We start from the raw sequence: 19,081 nt of genomic DNA, 5'->3' as shown, positions 1-19,081 counted from the left end.
CCCATAGGGCTCAATGGCACTCTGCAGCTCCAACCCGGCCCAAGGAAAGTCTCCCATAGGGCTCAATGGCACTCTGCAGCTCCAACCCGGCCCAAGGTAAGTCTCCCATAGGGCTCAATGGCACTCTGCAGCTCCAACCCGGCCCAAGGAAAGTCTCCCATAGGGCTCAATGGCACTCTGCAGCTCCAACCCGGCCCAAGGTAAGTCTCCCATAGGGCTCAATGGCATTCTGCAGCTCCAACCCGGCCCGAGGAAAGTCTCCCATAGGGCTCAATGGCACTCTGCAGCTCCAACCCGGCCCAAGGAAAGTCTCCCATAGGGCTCAATGGCACTCTGCAGCTCCAACCCGGCCCAAGGAAAGTCTCCCATAGGGCTCAATGGCACTCTGCAGCTCCAACCCGGCCCAAGGAAAGTCTCCCATAGGGCTCAATGGTACTCTGCAGCTCCAACCCGGCCCAAGGAAAGTCTCCCATAGGGCTCAATGGCACTCTGCATCTCCAACCTGGCCCAAGGAAAGTCTCCCATAGGGCTCAATGGCACTCTGCAGCTCCAACCCGGCCCAAGGAAAGTCTCCCATAGGGCTCAATGGCACTCTGCAGCTCCAACCCGGCCCAAGGAAAGTCTCCCATAGGGCTCAATGGCACTCTGCAGCTCCAACCTGGCCCAAGGAAAGTCTCCCATAGGGCTCAATGGCACACTGCAGCTCCAACACGGCCCAAGGAAAGTCTCCCATAGGGCTCAATGGCACACTGCAGCTCCAACACGGCCCAAGGAAAGTCTCCCATAGGGCTCAATGGCACACTGCAGCTCCAACACGGCCCAAGGAAAGTCTCCCATAGGGCTCAATGGCACTCTGCAGCTCCAACCTGGCCCAAGGAAATTCACAATACCGAAGCTTGAATGAATTCCGAAACTTTCGTTCTCAGCGTGACAATATGATTTTGTGCGAAAAAGTCGCGCAAGGTACGAAAAAGTCACCGAAAATACGCACGGAGCATTCGAACAAATGCTCGGAGCGTTCCTGGATTAAAAAATCTGCCCCTAAATGTAGTAAAGTATGTTTTTAATACTGGATATCGGAAAGAGTCGAATGAAAAAGGCAAATAAATAACAAACTGCAAAAAAATAAATTTTGAAGATCAATTGCAAAGTTGCGTAGAATTGGCCATTTTATAACATACTCCAAGATCACATAATGTTGAACCACCTCTTTAATAATATAGTCCCCTATGCTATAGGCCTGCCACTTTCCCAAATGCTTTTCCTAATGGGGCAATTCTATGCAAACACCTCTCCAGGCTCACCTCTCCTCTGACATCAGTGGTCCATATTATGGGAATCCACCCATGTCTCAGTCAGGCATGGGGCAAATCACACATAACAAGAAATAATAAGTGGCAACAGCTTTTTACTAAAATATAACACTTTTTATTAAATCATTAATACAACGTCGTACATTTGACCAAAAATGGAAAAACATGATCGGACATGTTCTGGGCTTCACATTCAGTTATAATCTCAGAACCCTCTATGATGCCACCTAGTGGAATTTAATGTAATGTCCCACCTAGAACTGAAAAACCCTTGATATTCTGAAGTGCACACAAAAAACATTAGGGTTGGGAGGAGAAGGGCCATAAAGATCGAGAAAGTGCAATGTCCTTCTTACAACAGAAAGTAGTCACAGGCCTCAGGCATACATAGCATTGCCTTAAAACCAGAGATGGGAGGCCTTAACCCTCACCTATGGAACTGTGGGTGCAGATTACTCCTTTAGGTTTATCTAATGTGAAAATCCAAAGCACCTCCCTTGTATTAAGGGGAAGTAATAAATCCCCCTTTTTTCCTTCAGGAGACCTTAATATTTTCTCTCAGTGTTTATAATTTCCTGTAAATAATAATTATTCTCCCCCCACCCTTCTCTTGGTTACTCATCTTCATCTGATCTCAATACAAAACCAGGAAATATTGATTTTTGATTTTACATTCTTCTTTGTACTTTGTGCAATTTATACTACTATTTTGTAGTGACCAATGTCACATTGTATTGGGTTGAGTGGTTGAAAACATAATGGAATGTTTGGAAAAAAACACCTGCTAATTGTCTTTCCCAAAGGTCTTTAGCTTATTTATTAAATGAATCTATATAGAAACAATCTCTCCTGTAATGCACCCATCATAAGGAATGCCATTCTGTCACCTAACACCTACAATACTGACAGACTTTTTCTACATTGTTTCATCAGATAGTACCAGCAGTGCAAGAAGGGGCAATAATATACAGCTTTGAATTTCCATGACATTTGCCCCTTTAATGCATGGATCATAAATTTATATAGCACCAGCGAGTTATGCAGCACTTTAAAATACTGTAATTTATAATAGGCAGAGCTGCCTTGCAGCCCAGGTGGTTCCAGGTATGACTCCAGACATGGAAGGAGTTTCTATGTTGCCCCCTGTAGGGGGTGTGGGGGACACAGCTGGCGGGGGCACCTTGGGAGGGGCCCCGCACCCCCCAGTCCGACCCTGAACTTTAGTATGTATTTATGTTATGTAGAGAAATAGCCTTGAACATTTCACAGCAATTAATGATCATATTCAGTGTAGTAGGAAACACATAAGGCTATTTTTTGTCCCTTGTTTGTGGCTAGAGTGAGCACCTACTGTTTCATGGTATTCTGCAATAACTTAACAAAAAAAGTGCATAAATTGTATAAAAGAACAAGCTCTATCTACTGGATAAATACACAAACATATATAAATAAAAGATTAGTATGTCAAATATATATTATCTAACTAAAGGTTAGGGCAGAAGCTTAATTAACCATAAGAGTCTCAGTACAATTTCCTGATGCCAAGCTCAAAACAAAACAAATGGATAGATTGTCCTCTAGGGTATAAGCACAGTTCCAAAAATGTACCTAAAGCTCTCACAAATAAAGTGTATAAATATATACCATGTTATTTATATGTCCACCAGAGGGAGCTCTTTGCATTTGCCATATTTGCGTTATAAACCTGCTTTGAGTTCTTTCTATGAATGCAATCTTTAAATATGGCTAAATAGGCTATTTACAATACATGGTCTTCTGTAATAGTGATGAGCGAATCTGTCCCATTTCACTTGAAAAATTCATGAAAATGGCAAGAGTTTGCAAAATGAGAGTCTTTTTTTCACAGCAAAACCAGTGTAAATGCTCATTGCCTTAATGAAATATAACATAATGACATTCCCACAGCTCACAGTTATATCAGACATTGCAGTGTTTCATTAATCCGGGCATTTCATTGGCTTCCCACTGTCAGGGGGCGATCCTGGAATAAACAAACCAGATAGAGAAGAAAGGTTATGTTATATTAGACTTTTACTACTCCTCTACTAAAGGCACCATTTCTGAGTAAGGCTACTAGTGATGAGCGAATTTTTTCACCAGGCATGGATTCACAGCGAATCTCCCCATTACGCTATTGGGGCGAAACGGGACAGATTCGCTCATCACTAAAGGCTACTAGTATCCATTGATTGTATCCCTCCTCACATACAGATATATAGAGAACTTTGGTCCTTAGATACAGAATTTTTACAGGGATTAGTGTATTTCCTGGATAAAACCCAAAATTAGTCCCCACTAATTATTATATGATTTTATATTCATATACTAGATCTGAGGGAGTGCTTCTTCATTGCAGTTATTGAATATAATTTTCATAGTGTAGGGACCTATAGGGTTAAATGGCCCTTATGGCTTTAAATCCCCTACAGGTTCAAATCCTTAGTTGCTGGGCAGAAGGGAACGTATCTTGCCTATTTGTGTCTGTAAGTTTCCCTCCCATATAGATTGTAAGCTCTACGGGGCAGGGACCTCCATCCTCTTGTGTCTTTGACTCTTACCCTCCCATATAGATTGTAAGCTCTATGGGGCAGGGACCCCCATCCTCTTGTGCCTTTGACTCTTACCCTCCCATATAGATTGTAAGCTCTACGGGGCAGGGACCTCCATCCTCTTGTGCCTTTGACTCTTACCCTCCCATATAGATTGTAAGCTCTACGGGGCAGGGACCTCCATCCTCTTGTGTCTTTGACTCTTACCCTCCCATATAGATTGTAAGCTCTACGGGGCAGGGACCCCCATCCTCTTGTGTCTTTGACTCTTACCCTCCCATCTAGATTGTAAGCTCTACGGGGCAGGGACCTCCATCCTCTTGTGCCTTTGACTCTTACCCTCCCATCTAGATTGTAAGCTCTACGGGGCAGGGACCTCCATCCTCTTGTGTCTTTGACTCTTACCCTCCCATATAGACTGTAAGCTCTACGGGGCAGGGACCTCCATCCTCTTGTGTCTTTGACTCTTACCCTTCCATATAGTTTGTAAGCTCTATGGGGCAGGGACCTCCATCCTCTTGTGTCTTTGACTCTTACCCTCCCATATAGATTGTAAGCTCTATGGGGCAGGGACCTCCATCCTCTTGTGTCTTTGACTCTTACCCTCCCATATAGATTGTAAGCTCTACGGGACAGGGACCCCCATCCTCTTGTGTCTTTGACTCTTACCCTCCCATATAGATTGTAAGCTCTACGGGGCAGGGACCTCCATCCTCTTGTGTCTTTGACTCTTACCCTCCCATATAGATTGTAAGCTCTACGGGGCAGGGGCCTCCATCCTCTTGTGTCTTTGACTCTTAACTTATTGCAACTGTATCTTGTATTTATCTGTATTTATTATAATACAGGTATAGGAGCCATTATCCAGAATGCTCGGGACCAAGGGTATTCCGGATAAGGGGTCTTTCCGTAATTTGGATCTCAATACCTTAAGTCTAATAAAAAATCAATAAAACATTAATTAAACCCAATAGGCTTGTTTTGCATCCAATAAGGATTAATTATATCTTAGTTGGGATCAATTACAAGGTTCTGTTTTATTTCTACATAGAAAAAGGAAATCAGTTTTAAAATTCTGAATTATTTGATTAAAATGGAGTCTATGGGAGACGGGCATTCCGTAATTCGGAGCTTTCTGGATAACGGGTTTCCGGATAAGGGGTCCGATACCTGTACTTTGTATTTATCTATTATTATCTTAATAACCCCCTGTTTATATTAATGTATTCTACTGTACAGCGCTGCGTATATAAGTAGCACTTTATAAATAAATAAAGATATACATACATACATATGGATGCTATTGGCTAGCAGGTAGAGTGACCACTTCCTGCCTCACTTTGATATAGTGATAGGAGTGGCACTTACCCTTTGGCTAAAGTTACTATTAAAATGACTCTCCATATAAAAAACATTTTACCTCTTCTGTAGAATTTGGAGGCCAAGATGATCATAATTGCTCCAATCACAAACAAGAGCAAAATGAGCCAAAATCCCACGGTAATAAGAAAGTCGCAGCGGATGCTAACTGCATCTGTAATAAAGCAATGAATAAGTCAGAATGAGTAAACTGTAGCTATAGTATTTATATTATATTATTTATATAAGGAAGATCAGCTTAAAGTGACATGCCCTCCATGGAAGCACAGATAACTTGATATCTATCTATAATCTAAAAGAAGCCCTGCTACATTTATTATATGTTTGTTATTGTAATTATAGATTAGTAGATCTCCCAGGGAGCAGAATTCCTAAACAATACATATTTGCCACTTACCGGGTGCCGACAGAGGACAGATGTCGCTCACATGAATAGTGGCACTGCTAGTATCGGCCGGGTTATACACCGAGCAGAGATACTCCTCGTGCCAGGACTCTGGCTGCAAAGTGGCCCTTAATATGCTGCCATTCTTATAATGTTGGTATCCGTGGTTTTTAACCAGTTTTGCCCAACTGTATTCCACCGCTGATGAGGGGACCCAGCAACGAAGAGTGAAGTTGCACCAACATGGAGTGTTCTTTTCCAGCTCTGCTTTTATATGTGGAACAGGCACGAACTCTGTGATTAGAAAAATGGTTTGTTGGCAGGAAGTGGAATTACTACATACCGTATATACTCGAGTATAAGCCGATCCGAATATAAGCCGAGGTACCTAATTTTACCTAAGAAAACTGGAAAAACGTATAGACTCGAGTATAAGCCTAGGGTGGTAGTGAGTTTTTTTTTTTTACTTCTATACCATACTGTACTGTATGTGTGTAACTTTAAATTATGGTAATTAATAATAATTAACAGTATTCACCTGTATTAGTAATGCTGATTACATGAAATGGATATACCTGATCAGCATTGCTACTAATGGGAAATACTGTAATTAGGTACTAATTATAGGTAATAATAGAGAGCCAGGTGAGATATGGTACTGAGAACCAATAGCCTCTCGGAGCAATAGTTTTTTGGCTGCCTGAAAGCATAAAGAGGCAGAAGAGGGCAGCAAATAATTAAAAAATAAATAAATAAAAATGAAGACCAATGGCACATATGCTAAAAATAGGATATTTAAAAACACACTTTATTCTTTAAAGTTTTATTCCACAAACATTAGCACTACCTTCACCATCACCTGAATTGTGCAGCCAGTTAACTACCAGAAGGTTCACAGTTACTCATGTACCCCCCCCCCATTCACTTTAGTAAGATGCTGGTCACCTGAGACTTGAGCTGTATGATTTCAGGATTCAAGGTCTCAGAACACATTGCTGATAAGTGTAACTCCCCACTCTCACTAAGGGTGTGCTTGCCCCAGTATACAAGGTATGCCACATGAATATATATACACATATAGAGCAATGTGGCAGCACCCAGGTGTAGTTTCAATCCCTGCACATCAATGCAAATGGCTATGGCCTCTCCCTCTGGTTTAGAATCTCCCGCAGAGAATAAAGACTTACATACTGGCACTCTCTTCCCTCAGTCCCGCTCTCGTTCTATGCCAGCTCCCAGAACATTATCCTGCTGACTACGTGCTCTTCTGCGCTCTGCAGGGGCACGTGACGTCACTTGCGCCCCCAACGCCACTGTCGGGGCGGAAGTGACTTCACACGCCCCTGCGGAGTGCAGAAGAGCGCGCAGTCAGCAGGATAATGTTCTGGGAAGCTGGCATAGAACGAGAGCGGGACTGAGGGAAGATGTGAGTGCCAGTATGTAAGGTCTGTGACTCGAGTATAAGCCGAGGGTGATTTTTTCAGCACATTTTATACTCGAGTATATACGATACTTTTTTTTCTAGAGGAACACTGCAAACATATTACCGTATCACAGTTCAGTTATTCATTAAAATCCAAGAACTGGTCAAAGCTCCAAATACTAATGCATGACTCCTAACATGTGCAGCACACCCGTGAGTGTTGGCTATAAGTATCTTTGAGCGTGTGTGCCATTTGAGCTGTGATAGGTTGTGTAGGCCGCAACTGGCAACTTCTGCAACTCCCAGGACCTTGCTGCCCCTTGGGTGAGTGCTTACCAGTTTATTGTGGATCTGCCTGGGGAGGAATTGACCAGTAGACTAGAGATTGCTGATGAACCAAATGAACTTCTTTATTTAATCCAAACAGTATTCAGTAATATGATATGCAGGTTCAGGTATCCTCTCCCCTTTATCCAAACCAGGAGATTCTCATTCTCCAGATAATCTCCCCTCTTTGGGAATATGCTGTGACCTGAGCTAGCCACTGAATGGACCTGAACTATGGCCAGTAATGCTGGGAAGTAATATCTACCCTTTCACAACTAGAGTGACTATTAAACGTCTAACTGATTTATCTAACTGGATCCTGTAGCTAACCTCTGAAAGAGGGGAAGTCCCAGGAGGAAAGACCTCATGGCTTGTGAGTCATCCCCTTTTATATTGCAGAACACCACCCCCTAGTGGTCACTGCTGAACTGCAAGTGAAACTCTCTTTTAACCTGGAAAGAATAGTTATAGTACACACACTATTAAGACCACCCTTAGGTGTCCATATCTCACAAGGCCACCCACTGGTATGCCTGTCTAAAGGGGAACCCAGGCAAAGGGGCCCAAATCTTTGGGGTCCCTACATATGAAAGGCATATCTAATATACTATTAAATGATACTATCACAGTGCAATGTAGAAGCACAAGGCTTGGTACTTACCATACACAGTAAGATTATAATGTTTGATTTCCTTTTCATCTTTGCATGGAAAAGTAGAAGAAAGTGTGAAGGTGCCGCTATCATTCAGGGCCAGGTTATAGAGTGTAACGGAGTTCCTCGTACACCGAATCCGGTTCAGGAAACGTCCATGGATTCTCTTTGAATTTGCTTTGCACACAGCTACTTGCTGGGAGTTTATTTTGTTTTTCCATATAACGGAAATATCTTCTGGGAAGCAGCTAGCAGGATGGACCCAAAATGTTATGGGCTTCTTTTCAATTGCATTGATTTGGGTAATGCGGTTCTTTCCTATAGACACAATGAAAACAGAAAAGATGAATGGTCAGAAGAGACTTTTCCCAGGGAGGTGCCTGTAGTGTTAGAGAGGAGTTTTGGGCAAGTGCAGATATGGAGAGCGGCACCAAAAAAGAAGGCACAATTCTAAGTCCAAAACCTGACTAGGACTTGTTTAGAAAAATCTCTCAGCTTTTTACAGTGCTGCTTCTCCCTGGCTCAGATGGTTCCTCTCACCTTCTGGAATATTTCATCAAAACAAGTAATATGGATTCACTGCTTAGTCACTACGTTCCCAGATCCCTAAGCTATTTCCTTACTGGAGAAACTGGTGGCATCAGGCAAGAAAGATCTTGTTTTGAGAAGATCTCAAGATCCCATGTTCAACTCCCATGTTCAACACATTTTATTCTGTCTCCAGGGTAGAAAGAGCAAACTGAGGGGCTGAGTCTATAGTGAATATCTTACTTGGGTTTTGGGCAGCTGCTGAGAAGATAGAAATGGTCTAGTATATGGACATACAGGTATGGTATAAATAAGAGGTGTCTAGTCTCAATACAATATAATGTTTTTTAGATGCTACCAGCCAAAGACTTGCATCTCTTATGCATCTAAGTTCTAAAGGATTTTTAACCATGAAGAATTCATCTTTCTTGGTAGAATTGAAGAGTAGACGTAGCATGTATATTTAAAAGTATATATATATATGTAACACCCCCCCAAAATGCAGATAAAGAGATAAGCTCTTTAACGGCAAGTGTATTTTATTTATACAAGAAAATCTGTCAACCAAGGCGACTTTGGCAATATATACTGGAGATTGTGGAGGTTGACCATACCTTGTTTGGCAAGTAACTATTTAATTTTATTTTTAGCTATCCAGTTGTTCCTTTGCACCATTAGATGTGGCTGGACGTTATATAATAATATTTTAGCACTCCTCCAAATCTTGAGGAAGGTCGCTTGTGTCATATTTCACATAATGAGAGTGTATATGAGTCCCACTGGGACCTCAACAGTCATGGCCCCACCAGTGGCTTTAGGGTCTCTTGCCCCTTCTCTTACAGCCCTGCACTCTTTAGAGGTTCTCCCTTATGTCTTTATACTCTGATCACCACTGCCTTTTCTTTCCTTCTTACCTTTACATGCGGCCCCACAGAAACTACACACTTCATATCTATTTATACTTTGCAATTATTAGTATTCTGACCACCATGTTATTCCCTGAGTGCACAGCAATGGCCACTTGAGAACTTCCATTTAAACCTTCCATTGACTGTTCTTGGGTTTATCCCCTCCAAATACAATATCCCACCTACACAGTTAGTCCAAGTTATAGCTCCCCAAGCATGACCTTTGTACAAAACAGCGATTACTGCTCAGTATACCACATCCTTCCCCGACATAATCTCATTACCTTGTGACATTTGTAGCGCTTGTGCCTGATAGGAAACCTCATGCCTTATTCCCCTTTTGGTTGAGGCAGCTGGTGTTGAACTTCTTGTATCTATGAAAGAAAGATTTCTGATTTTTTTTTTATCTTTATCAGATTCAAAAAAAATGTTTCAATCATTTATATGTTACTGTTTGAGGTGATAGGGACACCTTTAGTTCTGTGATTAGATTTTTTTTTTCTTTGGGAGCAATAATAATAACTATTAATCACAAAATCACTGATGTAAACCCACATATTTAGTAAAATACATTGCTGTAAATAACCACTCCATGTCCTCATATGGAGAAGGAAACTATTTCCTGTAGGGTTGATTACTACAGCTTTTGATTCTTACTGAAGATTTTCCTTCCTTTTTTCTCAAGCCCTATCCTGTAAAAAAAAAAATCCCCTGGACACAAAAAAACTCCGCTTTCTGAACAACTCTCTGCACTGCTCTTTCTTAATGGGGCTTTTAAATCATTCCCCCTTACTTGATGATTTATGCCTCCCTGCTTGCCTTACCTGCATAGATGATCTACTCAGTGACTGGGGGATGAAAATGTAAGGCTGATGCCACACGTGGCGTTTTTATGCTGCGTATTTTCTAATTCTCTCGGCGGATGAAAAACGCACGATATCATCATCCATAGAAATAACTTGAAAAGACTCGAAGCAAACCACACAATGCGGAAATACGCTGGAAAACGCCTTTATTTACACAGCAACCTATTCCTATGTATACACAAAGGCAGCTGCCAGACCTAGCGGAAATACACTGCGTTTTTTACTATTTCGCACTATTAGCACCATGGAAACGGGATTTGCTACGTCACCAGTACTAGGCTGAAAAACGCCATAGTCAGGGGCTGTGTGGCTTGTGCGGCGTTTTGAGGCTGAGAAAATACACAGCGTAAAAACGCCACGTGTGGCATTAGCCTAATCTTGCAAGTAGTCAATGATCTTTACTTTTGCATAGGAAAGGCGAGCAGACAGGCATGCAAGGACCATGCGTTAAAAATGAAGTAAGGGGAAAAGAGTTAAAAATATCCAGCGGTGAAGGAGAGGAGTTTTGTAGTGCAGTGGAGATTTGTTATTGTTATAGTTTGTTAGAATTATTGTATAGTCACATACCTGAACCTGAAAGGAAGCGACAGCACTGTGATATCCAAGCTATGAAGCAGATGGCACCATTCAACTGCACTGCTAAATATGTCCTATCAAACATTTAACCGACAGCCTACCGGGAGCAACAAATTCCTATGGATGTAAATAGTTTTGATTTTCCATCATCCTCTTCCGGAAATCCACGGCAAAGGCATAGACTCTTCATTGGACTGAGACTGCTTTTGTCCATTACTCAGGTTCTTCATCGGGACATTTGGCCAGTGGACTGGGGGGGTGAATTTTGGTTGAAAGTTGAAATTATTGGCCGGCATGAGTTAAGTTAATTCTTTCTTGTGAAGTTTATAATAAAAACCCTAACTGACAGCCCCCAAGGGACCATAAAAGTGTGCCCAACACTATCCTGGACATGACCTATGTCCAATTTAAAGAGGTTGAATTGAGGAAACTGGTCTAAAGGACATACAGTTATATTTTGATAAATAATACAACCCTGATTTTAGACAAATAACCCTCGCAACCCCCCCCCCCCCAAAATCACCTGCAAACACCTGCTATCAGTCTTACAAATGCTCTGTAAAGCACTAATTATTAATACACACTGCTTCCCGTGCAAGTGCAGAGAAAGTAATCAGGGCAGACAGTGGAGTTTTTATAACACTGAGGTACTATGTGTTATTTTTGTTTATTTTGTATTTATGGAATAAAATAATAATAATAAAGTGCATTTTTGGCACAGATAACTTCATATTATGCGACTCATTTAAGATTGCCAAACCACAACACAAGTTCGCAGTTGTATAGAACTATGGAGTTTGCAAAACTTTCATGAAGGAATGACGCAGTATTATTTACGACCGACAAGTTTTGAAATCAGTTCCGAAGCCCGGATGGCAGCCAAGAGTTTGAGCTTAGGTAACGGCAATTCTAAAGCAGGTTCAAAGAGAAACAGAAGTGAGACTTACCCAGAAAGAGCAGAAATTTCAGGAGCAGGTATAAATAGGAATCCATGTTGGAATTCAGCAAAATAAAGTCCTGCTCGAGCATAGGGTGTTTTAAAGTAGATGGGAGGGTAGCTCAGCCCATGAATGCTTATGCTTTCAGCTTTCACTTTCACTTCTACACACAGACGTGCCCAGATCCCCTGCAGAGTGAGTTTTCTGCTCTCCAATGTGGCAAAGAGCCACATTGGCCAGAGTTCCACAGGCCTATCCTGTAAATCACTTGTAAATTCCTGCTCCATCCCTAGTCCTCACTCCAACCCTTAGGGACCAGTGGCTGCTGGCAATAAAGCTATTTCTGTATAGGATCTCAGTTTGTTCCATATACAAGCACCCAGTCCCTAAAGTTTCAGTAGAGCATTATAATGGATAATATTAAAGCTCTTGCTCAATGCTGCCCCCCAGCACTTATCTTTCCTGCGCCAGAAGGGGGCCATTACTATTGCAGAGAGTGCCTGACAACATTCTTGGGTTGATCAAGTAACAACACATCCATTTAGAATGCTGGGGTCCATGAAACAGGACTGTTATTTCCCATACATTAGGGAGGTGCAGTAGGGATAACTAGGAGGTACTCTATGAAATATATGGGGAAAGAGTCCTATGTATGTATGTATATATATCTTTATTTATAAAGTGCTACTTATGTACGCAGCGCTGTACAGTAGAATATAAATAATATAAACGGGGTTATTAAGATAATAATAGATAAATACACAGTATAACAATAAACACAAATAAATAAAAGATACAGTTGCAATAAGATAAGAGTCAAAGAGTCAAAGACACAAGTGGATGGAGGTCCCTGCCCCGTAGAGCTTACAATCTATATGGGAGGGTAAGAGTCAAAGACACAAGAGGATGGAGGTCCCTGCCCCGTAGAGCTTACAATCTATATGGGAGGGTAAGAGTCAAAGGCACAAGAGGATGGAGGTCCCTGCCCCGTAGAGCTTACAATCTATATGGGAGGGTAAGAGTCAAAGGCACAAGAGGATGGAGGTCCCTGCCCCGTAGAGCTTACAATCTATATGGGAGGGTAAGAGTCAAAGACACAAGAGGATGGAGGTCCCTGCCCCGTAGAGCTTACAATCTATATATGAGTCCTATGAGGCTTTCTTGTGCTGGTGGTTATTAAGGGGTCTGGTGGTTTAAGGTGTCCAGGTCGGCAATTTTTAATAAAAATAGTTGCTATCATATCCCTATGTGTTAATGCATTTAATTAAATACACTAACTTTGCCCAGGTGCAGTAACCCCTAGTAACCAGTCAGCAGGTAGCATATACTGGTCACCTGTTTTAAAGCAAACATCTTATTGGCTACTGCACCCATACAAACTTAAGGTGGCCATACACAGCAAGATCAACTCATTTGGCAATGCCACCCACATGCTGGGCCAAATCAGGCTGATTTGATTGCTGGCCCTAGGGGCAAAAATCAGATGATACAGTGGGGCTTGCAGTGACCCGTTGGATGAGGCTTGTATCAATGCACCAATGCATTCCATGTCCGGTGGGATTTTTAAACTTGCTGAATCAATACCTGCCTGGGTTTTGGCCATATGTAAGTGTGGCGAGCCAATCAATGAGCCCCATACATAAGCCTATGCTGCCAACTTGGTCTGGATAGACTGTAAGCAACTTTTGGTGGCCTGTGTGTGGTCAACTTTAGTGTCTTTTGTACCTTGGAAAGTCAATTTAAGGAAATTTCCATGCTACACAAAACTTAAGTGTTTGTTACAAGTTTTGTGTTTTTAAGAAAGTGTAAAAGGCATGTCAAATAAATCCACTTCCTGTGTGCCTTGTCTCAAACCACAAAGATACTATCAGATCCCTTCACGGTACTTGATTTCAGTTTTATTTAAAGCAATACTGTCATGGGGAAACATGTTTTTTTTTAAACCAATCAATTAATAGAGCTTTTCTAGCAGAATCCTGCATTGTAATCTGTTTTTCCCATGGGGCTAGCCATATTCTTCATTTCCCAGGGTGCCACAGCCATGTGACCACACTTTACTGCTGCGCTGCAAGTTGGTGTGATATCCCCCCCCCCTCACCCCCAACAGCCAATCAGCAGAACAATGGGAAGGGAGCAAGATAGCAGCTCCCAGTAGGTATCAGAATAGCACTCAATAGTAAGAAATCCAAGTCTGGCTTGGGACTCCTCCAGTTACATGGGAGTAGGAGAAACAATAGGTTAGCTGAAAGCAGTTCTAATGTGTAGCGCTGGCTCCTTCTGAAAGCTCAGACTCAGGCACACTTTACTGCTGCGCTGCAAGATGGAGTGATATCCCCCCCTACCAGCAGCCGATCAGCAGAACAATGGGAAGGGAGCAAGATAGCAGCTCCCAGTAGGTATCAGAATAGCACTCAATAGTAAGAAATCCAAGTCCGGCTTGGGACTCCTCCAGTTACATGGGAGTAGGAGAAACAATAGGTTAGCTGAAAGCAGTTCTAATGTGTAGTGCTGGCTGAAAGCTCAGACTCAGGCACAATGCACTGAGATGGCGCCTACACACCATTATTACAGCTACAAATACATTTGTTGGTTCAAAAATAAAATGTTAAATGGCAGAGGGAATTATTTGCTGTGTACCCCATAAAAATCATGACAGAATCCCTTTAATACTCATTGCTCTCACATCATACCTTGTCATGGCCAGCCACACCCATATCCCAATATTTACACCATTTTGGTAATTTACTGCCATTTTGTCCATGATTCTGGGCTGTCCCATTTAAACAGGATAGGTGTAAATTATAAGCACTGGTGCGTGAGTCAATGATACCATAAGGCTGACCCATAATTCAGAACACAGGGGATGTCAGCGCCAACAACAACAGTTGTGTATTAAATCGGATAGGGTTGCTATACAGTTTCCAATAGTGATGAGCGAAGTTTTTCGCCAGGCATGGATTTGCAGCAAAATTCTGCATTTCACCATTGGTGGATTTTTTTTGAGGGGGAAACAGATGCAAAGATACACAAGGAAAAAATTTAATGAGGAAAAAGTTGCGATTGCGTCAAAAAAGTTGTGGCCACGTCAAATACGTTGCAGTTGTGTTAAGAAAGTTGCGGTTGCATCAAAAAAAGTCCAAATATCATGTATGTCTCTCTTACAAATACAACAATTACTTTTTATCATTGTATGTGGGCATTTACTCAAATGGCAGAGGTGGTAATACCATTCCAAAGTGAGAGAAAGCGACACACAGGGTAAATTGAAGCAGGCAGTTGCCTGTGTTTTATTCACAGCAGGTTTTTTTTTTTTTATAAAATAAGTTTCAACTGCCCATAACATATGCATTGAATTATTAAGGTAAAGTAATCTTGGAAAAATATTAATAATTCACTCACAATCTTCTGATTTTTTTTCTGTGCTATCCCAAAGACTATGCAAACTTCCACTTCCTACTTCCTGGGTGGGGCGGAGCTCAGTCCCAGCTCCACCCTAATATCACAGGTGACAACAATTAATTCCAGCACCTTCATTGGCCTTTTAGCCTGGGAGAGACATACATCCCATACAGGGGCTTCTGGTCACTTTTCCACTTATGGTATTTTATATCTTGCAGTAAGTAGCACTATAACAGAGAGTATTGCCAAGATGGGGAGATAGACATAAAGTTTAATCCAGCAGGAATGATCTGTAACAAAAAACATATTGACATTTGTCTTGTAACCAAAACAAGGATGTACAAAGTTGACTTGGAACTTAGGTAAAGGTATTCTATTACCATCTGTTATATACTGTACAGAGATACAATAAAGCTCACTATAGTGCGTAGCCCATAGCAACCAATCAGACACATGCATTCATTATTCTAACTGCACTAAACAGATCAAAGGTAACTGTTGATTGGTTGTCATGTAGTAAAAAAACTGTAGGGCTGGTCAACCAATAGCAGCTTATAGAGTAACCGAGGAGCCCTGCACGAATACCAGATAGGCTGAGAAATCTCTCTCTCTTATATACTAAAGAACTACTATTTTAATGGCAATTAATGTGAGTTTTGGGTCAAACATTGTTTTGTAGTCCTACTAACATATAATGCATAAAGCATTTCCATAATTTTACACTTTTCCAGACTTTACACCATTTTTTTCTGGTCCCCTGGCCAGAACCCCTGTAGGGGTCCTACTGTATATTATACATCAACATATTATGCTGTTGTTTTTGTTGCAATACGGCGTTCACTAACTGTCACATTAAAAAACCTACATAAGATTAATTGGCAGCTTTACTCTTGGGGTATGGTCACACTGCCCTTCCCTATACACGGTGCTATAATATTAACCTTTGCAGTCTCTGGGTCTATCACATTTTACAATAGAGTTAACCAAAATAAACCATGGCTGCCATATTGTACTTACCTACTATTCTATTCACATTCTCACAGATCTGTTCTACATGAGCAGATACATTTTTTTGCTCTGCAGGATTCTGTACCAAACAGAGGAATTCCATATTTTGGGGAATATCCATTAGTGCTAGATGGATAGTGGTACCATTGGCATAGTGCTGGTACCCAGAGCTCCCATTCCTGTACATCCAGCTGAAGAACCCCAGGGACACATTAGTTGGCACAGAGCAATGCAGAGTAATGTTACACCACGTCTTGTCCTTCTCCGTGTGTGCATTTAGCTTGGGGTCAGGGACAGGTTCTATGTTTTAAAAGAGCAATAATAGCTATGGAATCTTACTTTTCATAATACTATCTATTTAAGTCAAAAATTACTTATAACAGTACATTTTATTAACTTATCACTCCCTTAGTAAATGAACCCTAATGTTCAATATGATGTGATATATTACTGTATATACTCGAGTATAAGCCGAGGTACCTAATTTTACCTAAGAAAACTGGAAAAACGTATTGACTTGAGTATAAGCCAAGGGTGGGAAATGCAGCAGCTGCTGCTAAGTTTCAATAATCAAAATAAATACCAATAAAATTACATTAAATGAGGCATCAGAGGGGTATATGTTTTTAAATATTTATTTCAAAGAAAAACAGTAAACTAGCTCACCAAAAACAACAATGATACCTTAAGAGTACTATCCCCTTAGCTCAATCTGCAACCAAGCAACACAAAGAGTTAAAATCCTTCAAAACTATATATAGTTTATATAGAATATAAAGTGCAATGTCTGGTGCAGAATGGGACAGGTGAGGATGGTAGATGAAGATGAATTTGGGAGCGGGCCAGGGCACAGGAGGGTCTGGTTGTGGGGGGGCCTAATTTGCACACAAAGGACAGAGGGTGCTAGTCTGGAGGGACCCATGGCACCCGACTCGAGTATAAACCGAGGGTGACTTTTTCAGCACATTTTGGGTGCTGAAAAACTAGGCTTATACTCGAGTATATACAGTATATATTTTAAATATCGGTTGCTTTTAGCACCTACCTAATAGTTGCTGTTAACCCCAAACAGTGGGCAGAATTGTGCTTGCCTCTCTTAAATATACATGTTAATATTCCTTTTGGCCTTTGCAGCCACTGTCTGGCATTAAGTACTCAAACCTAGCTATTCTACAATACATACCATAAACAGTGAGATTAAAATACACAGTTCTGATATCTGCATTTCTGAGAGTAATTATCACTTTATAGATCTCGCTATCCTCCATCTTCAGCTCTGTGATTCGTAAGGTTGTTCCGCTGTTAGATGCTTCCAGGCGATTGGAGAATCGACTGTTTAGTGTAATTATTGCCTGATCCTCATATTCTGCTAGTTTGAAGGCACTTCCATTGTGGTCCAGCTCCCAGACTACTCTTTCTACAGGAAAGTCCAGCTGGTGTGACAGGCAAACAGATTGATTTAAAATCCCGCTCACTTGGTAGAAGGCATCTTGTCTTCCTTAAGTTGAAGGAAACATTAAATATACTGTCAATGGCCAGGCTTAGAGTAGGTTAGCAGGCTTATGATTTTGGTTAGACTCTACCATTTGTTCTTCTACTCTCTGAATACAAGACATGTCACTGAAACTTTAAACACTAACCCTGAATGCTTAGTCCTTGCTCAGCCAAGTGATGAACCTTTGTACAGGTGTAGGTCTATTCCTTAAACTTGAAAGATGGGCTTCACCTAAACTTGTACCAAGGCGCAGTTTATTCAACAGAAAATAAGATTGGCCTACTCTTCAACCTAAAGATGCAGGCTCTGAGATGGTCAACTAGAATGGATAGTAAACAAGATTGGCTACTCTAGAACCTAAGGTTCCGGTGCTGGTATGGTCAATGAAAATCACCCCAACTTTAATATGTAGTTCCTATGCACACTATATGCACATCTGCCTGTGTATGGGGGCCCTCCTAATGGCCTATCTATCCAGTCAATTGATGGCCCTTGGGCAGCACCTGGGGCAGCCTCCTGAAACTCTTAGGGGCTCTGGTACACGGGGAGATTAGTCGCCCGCGGCAAAACTCCCTGCTCGCGGGCGACTAATCTCCCCGAGTTGCCTTCCCTCTGCCATCCCACCGGCGAACATGTAAGTCGCCGGCAGACGCGGCGGCGCGATTTCGGGAAATCGCCGAAAAAGACTCGCGAGTCTTTTTCGGCGATTTGCGCGAAATCGCGCCGCCGCGTCTGCCATCCCGCCGGCGACTTACATGTTCGCCGGTGGGATGGCAGAGGGAAGGCAACTCGGGGAGATTAGTCGCCCGCGAGCAGGGAGTTTTGCCGCGGGCGACTAATCTCCCCGTGTACCAGAGCCCTAGCCCTAAACTATTACTTGCTACTGTCCTTACTACACTGCTTGGTCTTATTTAAAATAAGGAACAGAACAATTAATGGCTCGATAGCAATATCTTCAACAACAACAATCTTGAAGAATACTGTGAGGTCCTCCAACATGTCCATGGATGCAACAAAGGAGAGTATTTCTTTTTCTCATTTAAGATAGCTCTGTTCCATTTCTTTAAGCATAGGGCAGTGATTAGGAAAAAAACATGTATTTGTTGGGGGTAGTTGTGCCATTGTTTAACGTTACTTATGTGGCTGGGTGTCTTTGACGTGATTAGGGTTGGTGGATGAGGAAAGTGGGTATGAAGGTTAAAATCCCATCGTCTGCTCAACCTCTCTCTAGCCCTTTTCCCTGAACAGTAACATAATGCTGACTCAAAAACTATTATCAGAGAGCACTGCATTATTATTGGTCTCCAAACTGC

At 41.8% G+C, this 19,081-nt stretch overlaps 1 protein-coding gene across 1 annotated transcript; it reads right to left on the bottom strand.

The window, feature by feature from the left end:
* Positions 1 to 1,180: 1,180 nt before the first annotated feature.
* On the bottom strand, positions 1,181 to 12,077 carry LOC100488315 (SLAM family member 9-like). Its single transcript, XM_002938759.4, has 6 exons — positions 11,876 to 12,077; positions 9,771 to 9,860; positions 8,060 to 8,368; positions 5,661 to 5,942; positions 5,304 to 5,417; positions 1,181 to 3,315 (listed from the first exon to the last, which is right to left on the bottom strand). Exons 1-6 carry the CDS (start codon positions 11,955 to 11,957, stop codon positions 3,272 to 3,274), a joined length of 921 nt encoding a protein of 306 aa, XP_002938805.4. The 5' UTR covers positions 11,958 to 12,077; the 3' UTR covers positions 1,181 to 3,271.
* Positions 12,078 to 19,081: the final 7,004 nt, after the last annotated feature.

This window comes from Xenopus tropicalis, chromosome 8, assembly GCF_000004195.4.
Source record: "Xenopus tropicalis strain Nigerian chromosome 8, UCB_Xtro_10.0, whole genome shotgun sequence".
Lineage (NCBI taxonomy): Eukaryota > Metazoa > Chordata > Amphibia > Anura > Pipidae > Xenopus > Xenopus tropicalis.
The sequence above is the reverse complement of the archived record's forward strand: the minus strand, read 5'-3'. Positions and strand labels throughout refer to the sequence as shown.

What these genes read in the sequence shown, in the direction of transcription:
- LOC100488315 (XM_002938759.4), bottom strand. Translation starts at nt 11,957, where the DNA reads ATGCTCGAGCAGGACTTTATTTTGCTGAATTCCAACATGGATTCCTAT. An exon ending in AGCGCTACAAATGTCACAAG is followed by an intron (nt 8,369 to 9,770) that starts GTAATGAGATTA and finishes TTGTGTCTATAG; the next exon opens with GAAAGAACCGCATTACCCAA. An exon ending in CTCCAAATTCTACAGAAGAG is followed by an intron (nt 3,316 to 5,303) that starts GTAAAATGTTTT and finishes TGTTTATTCCAG; the next exon opens with GATCGCCCCCTGACAGTGGG.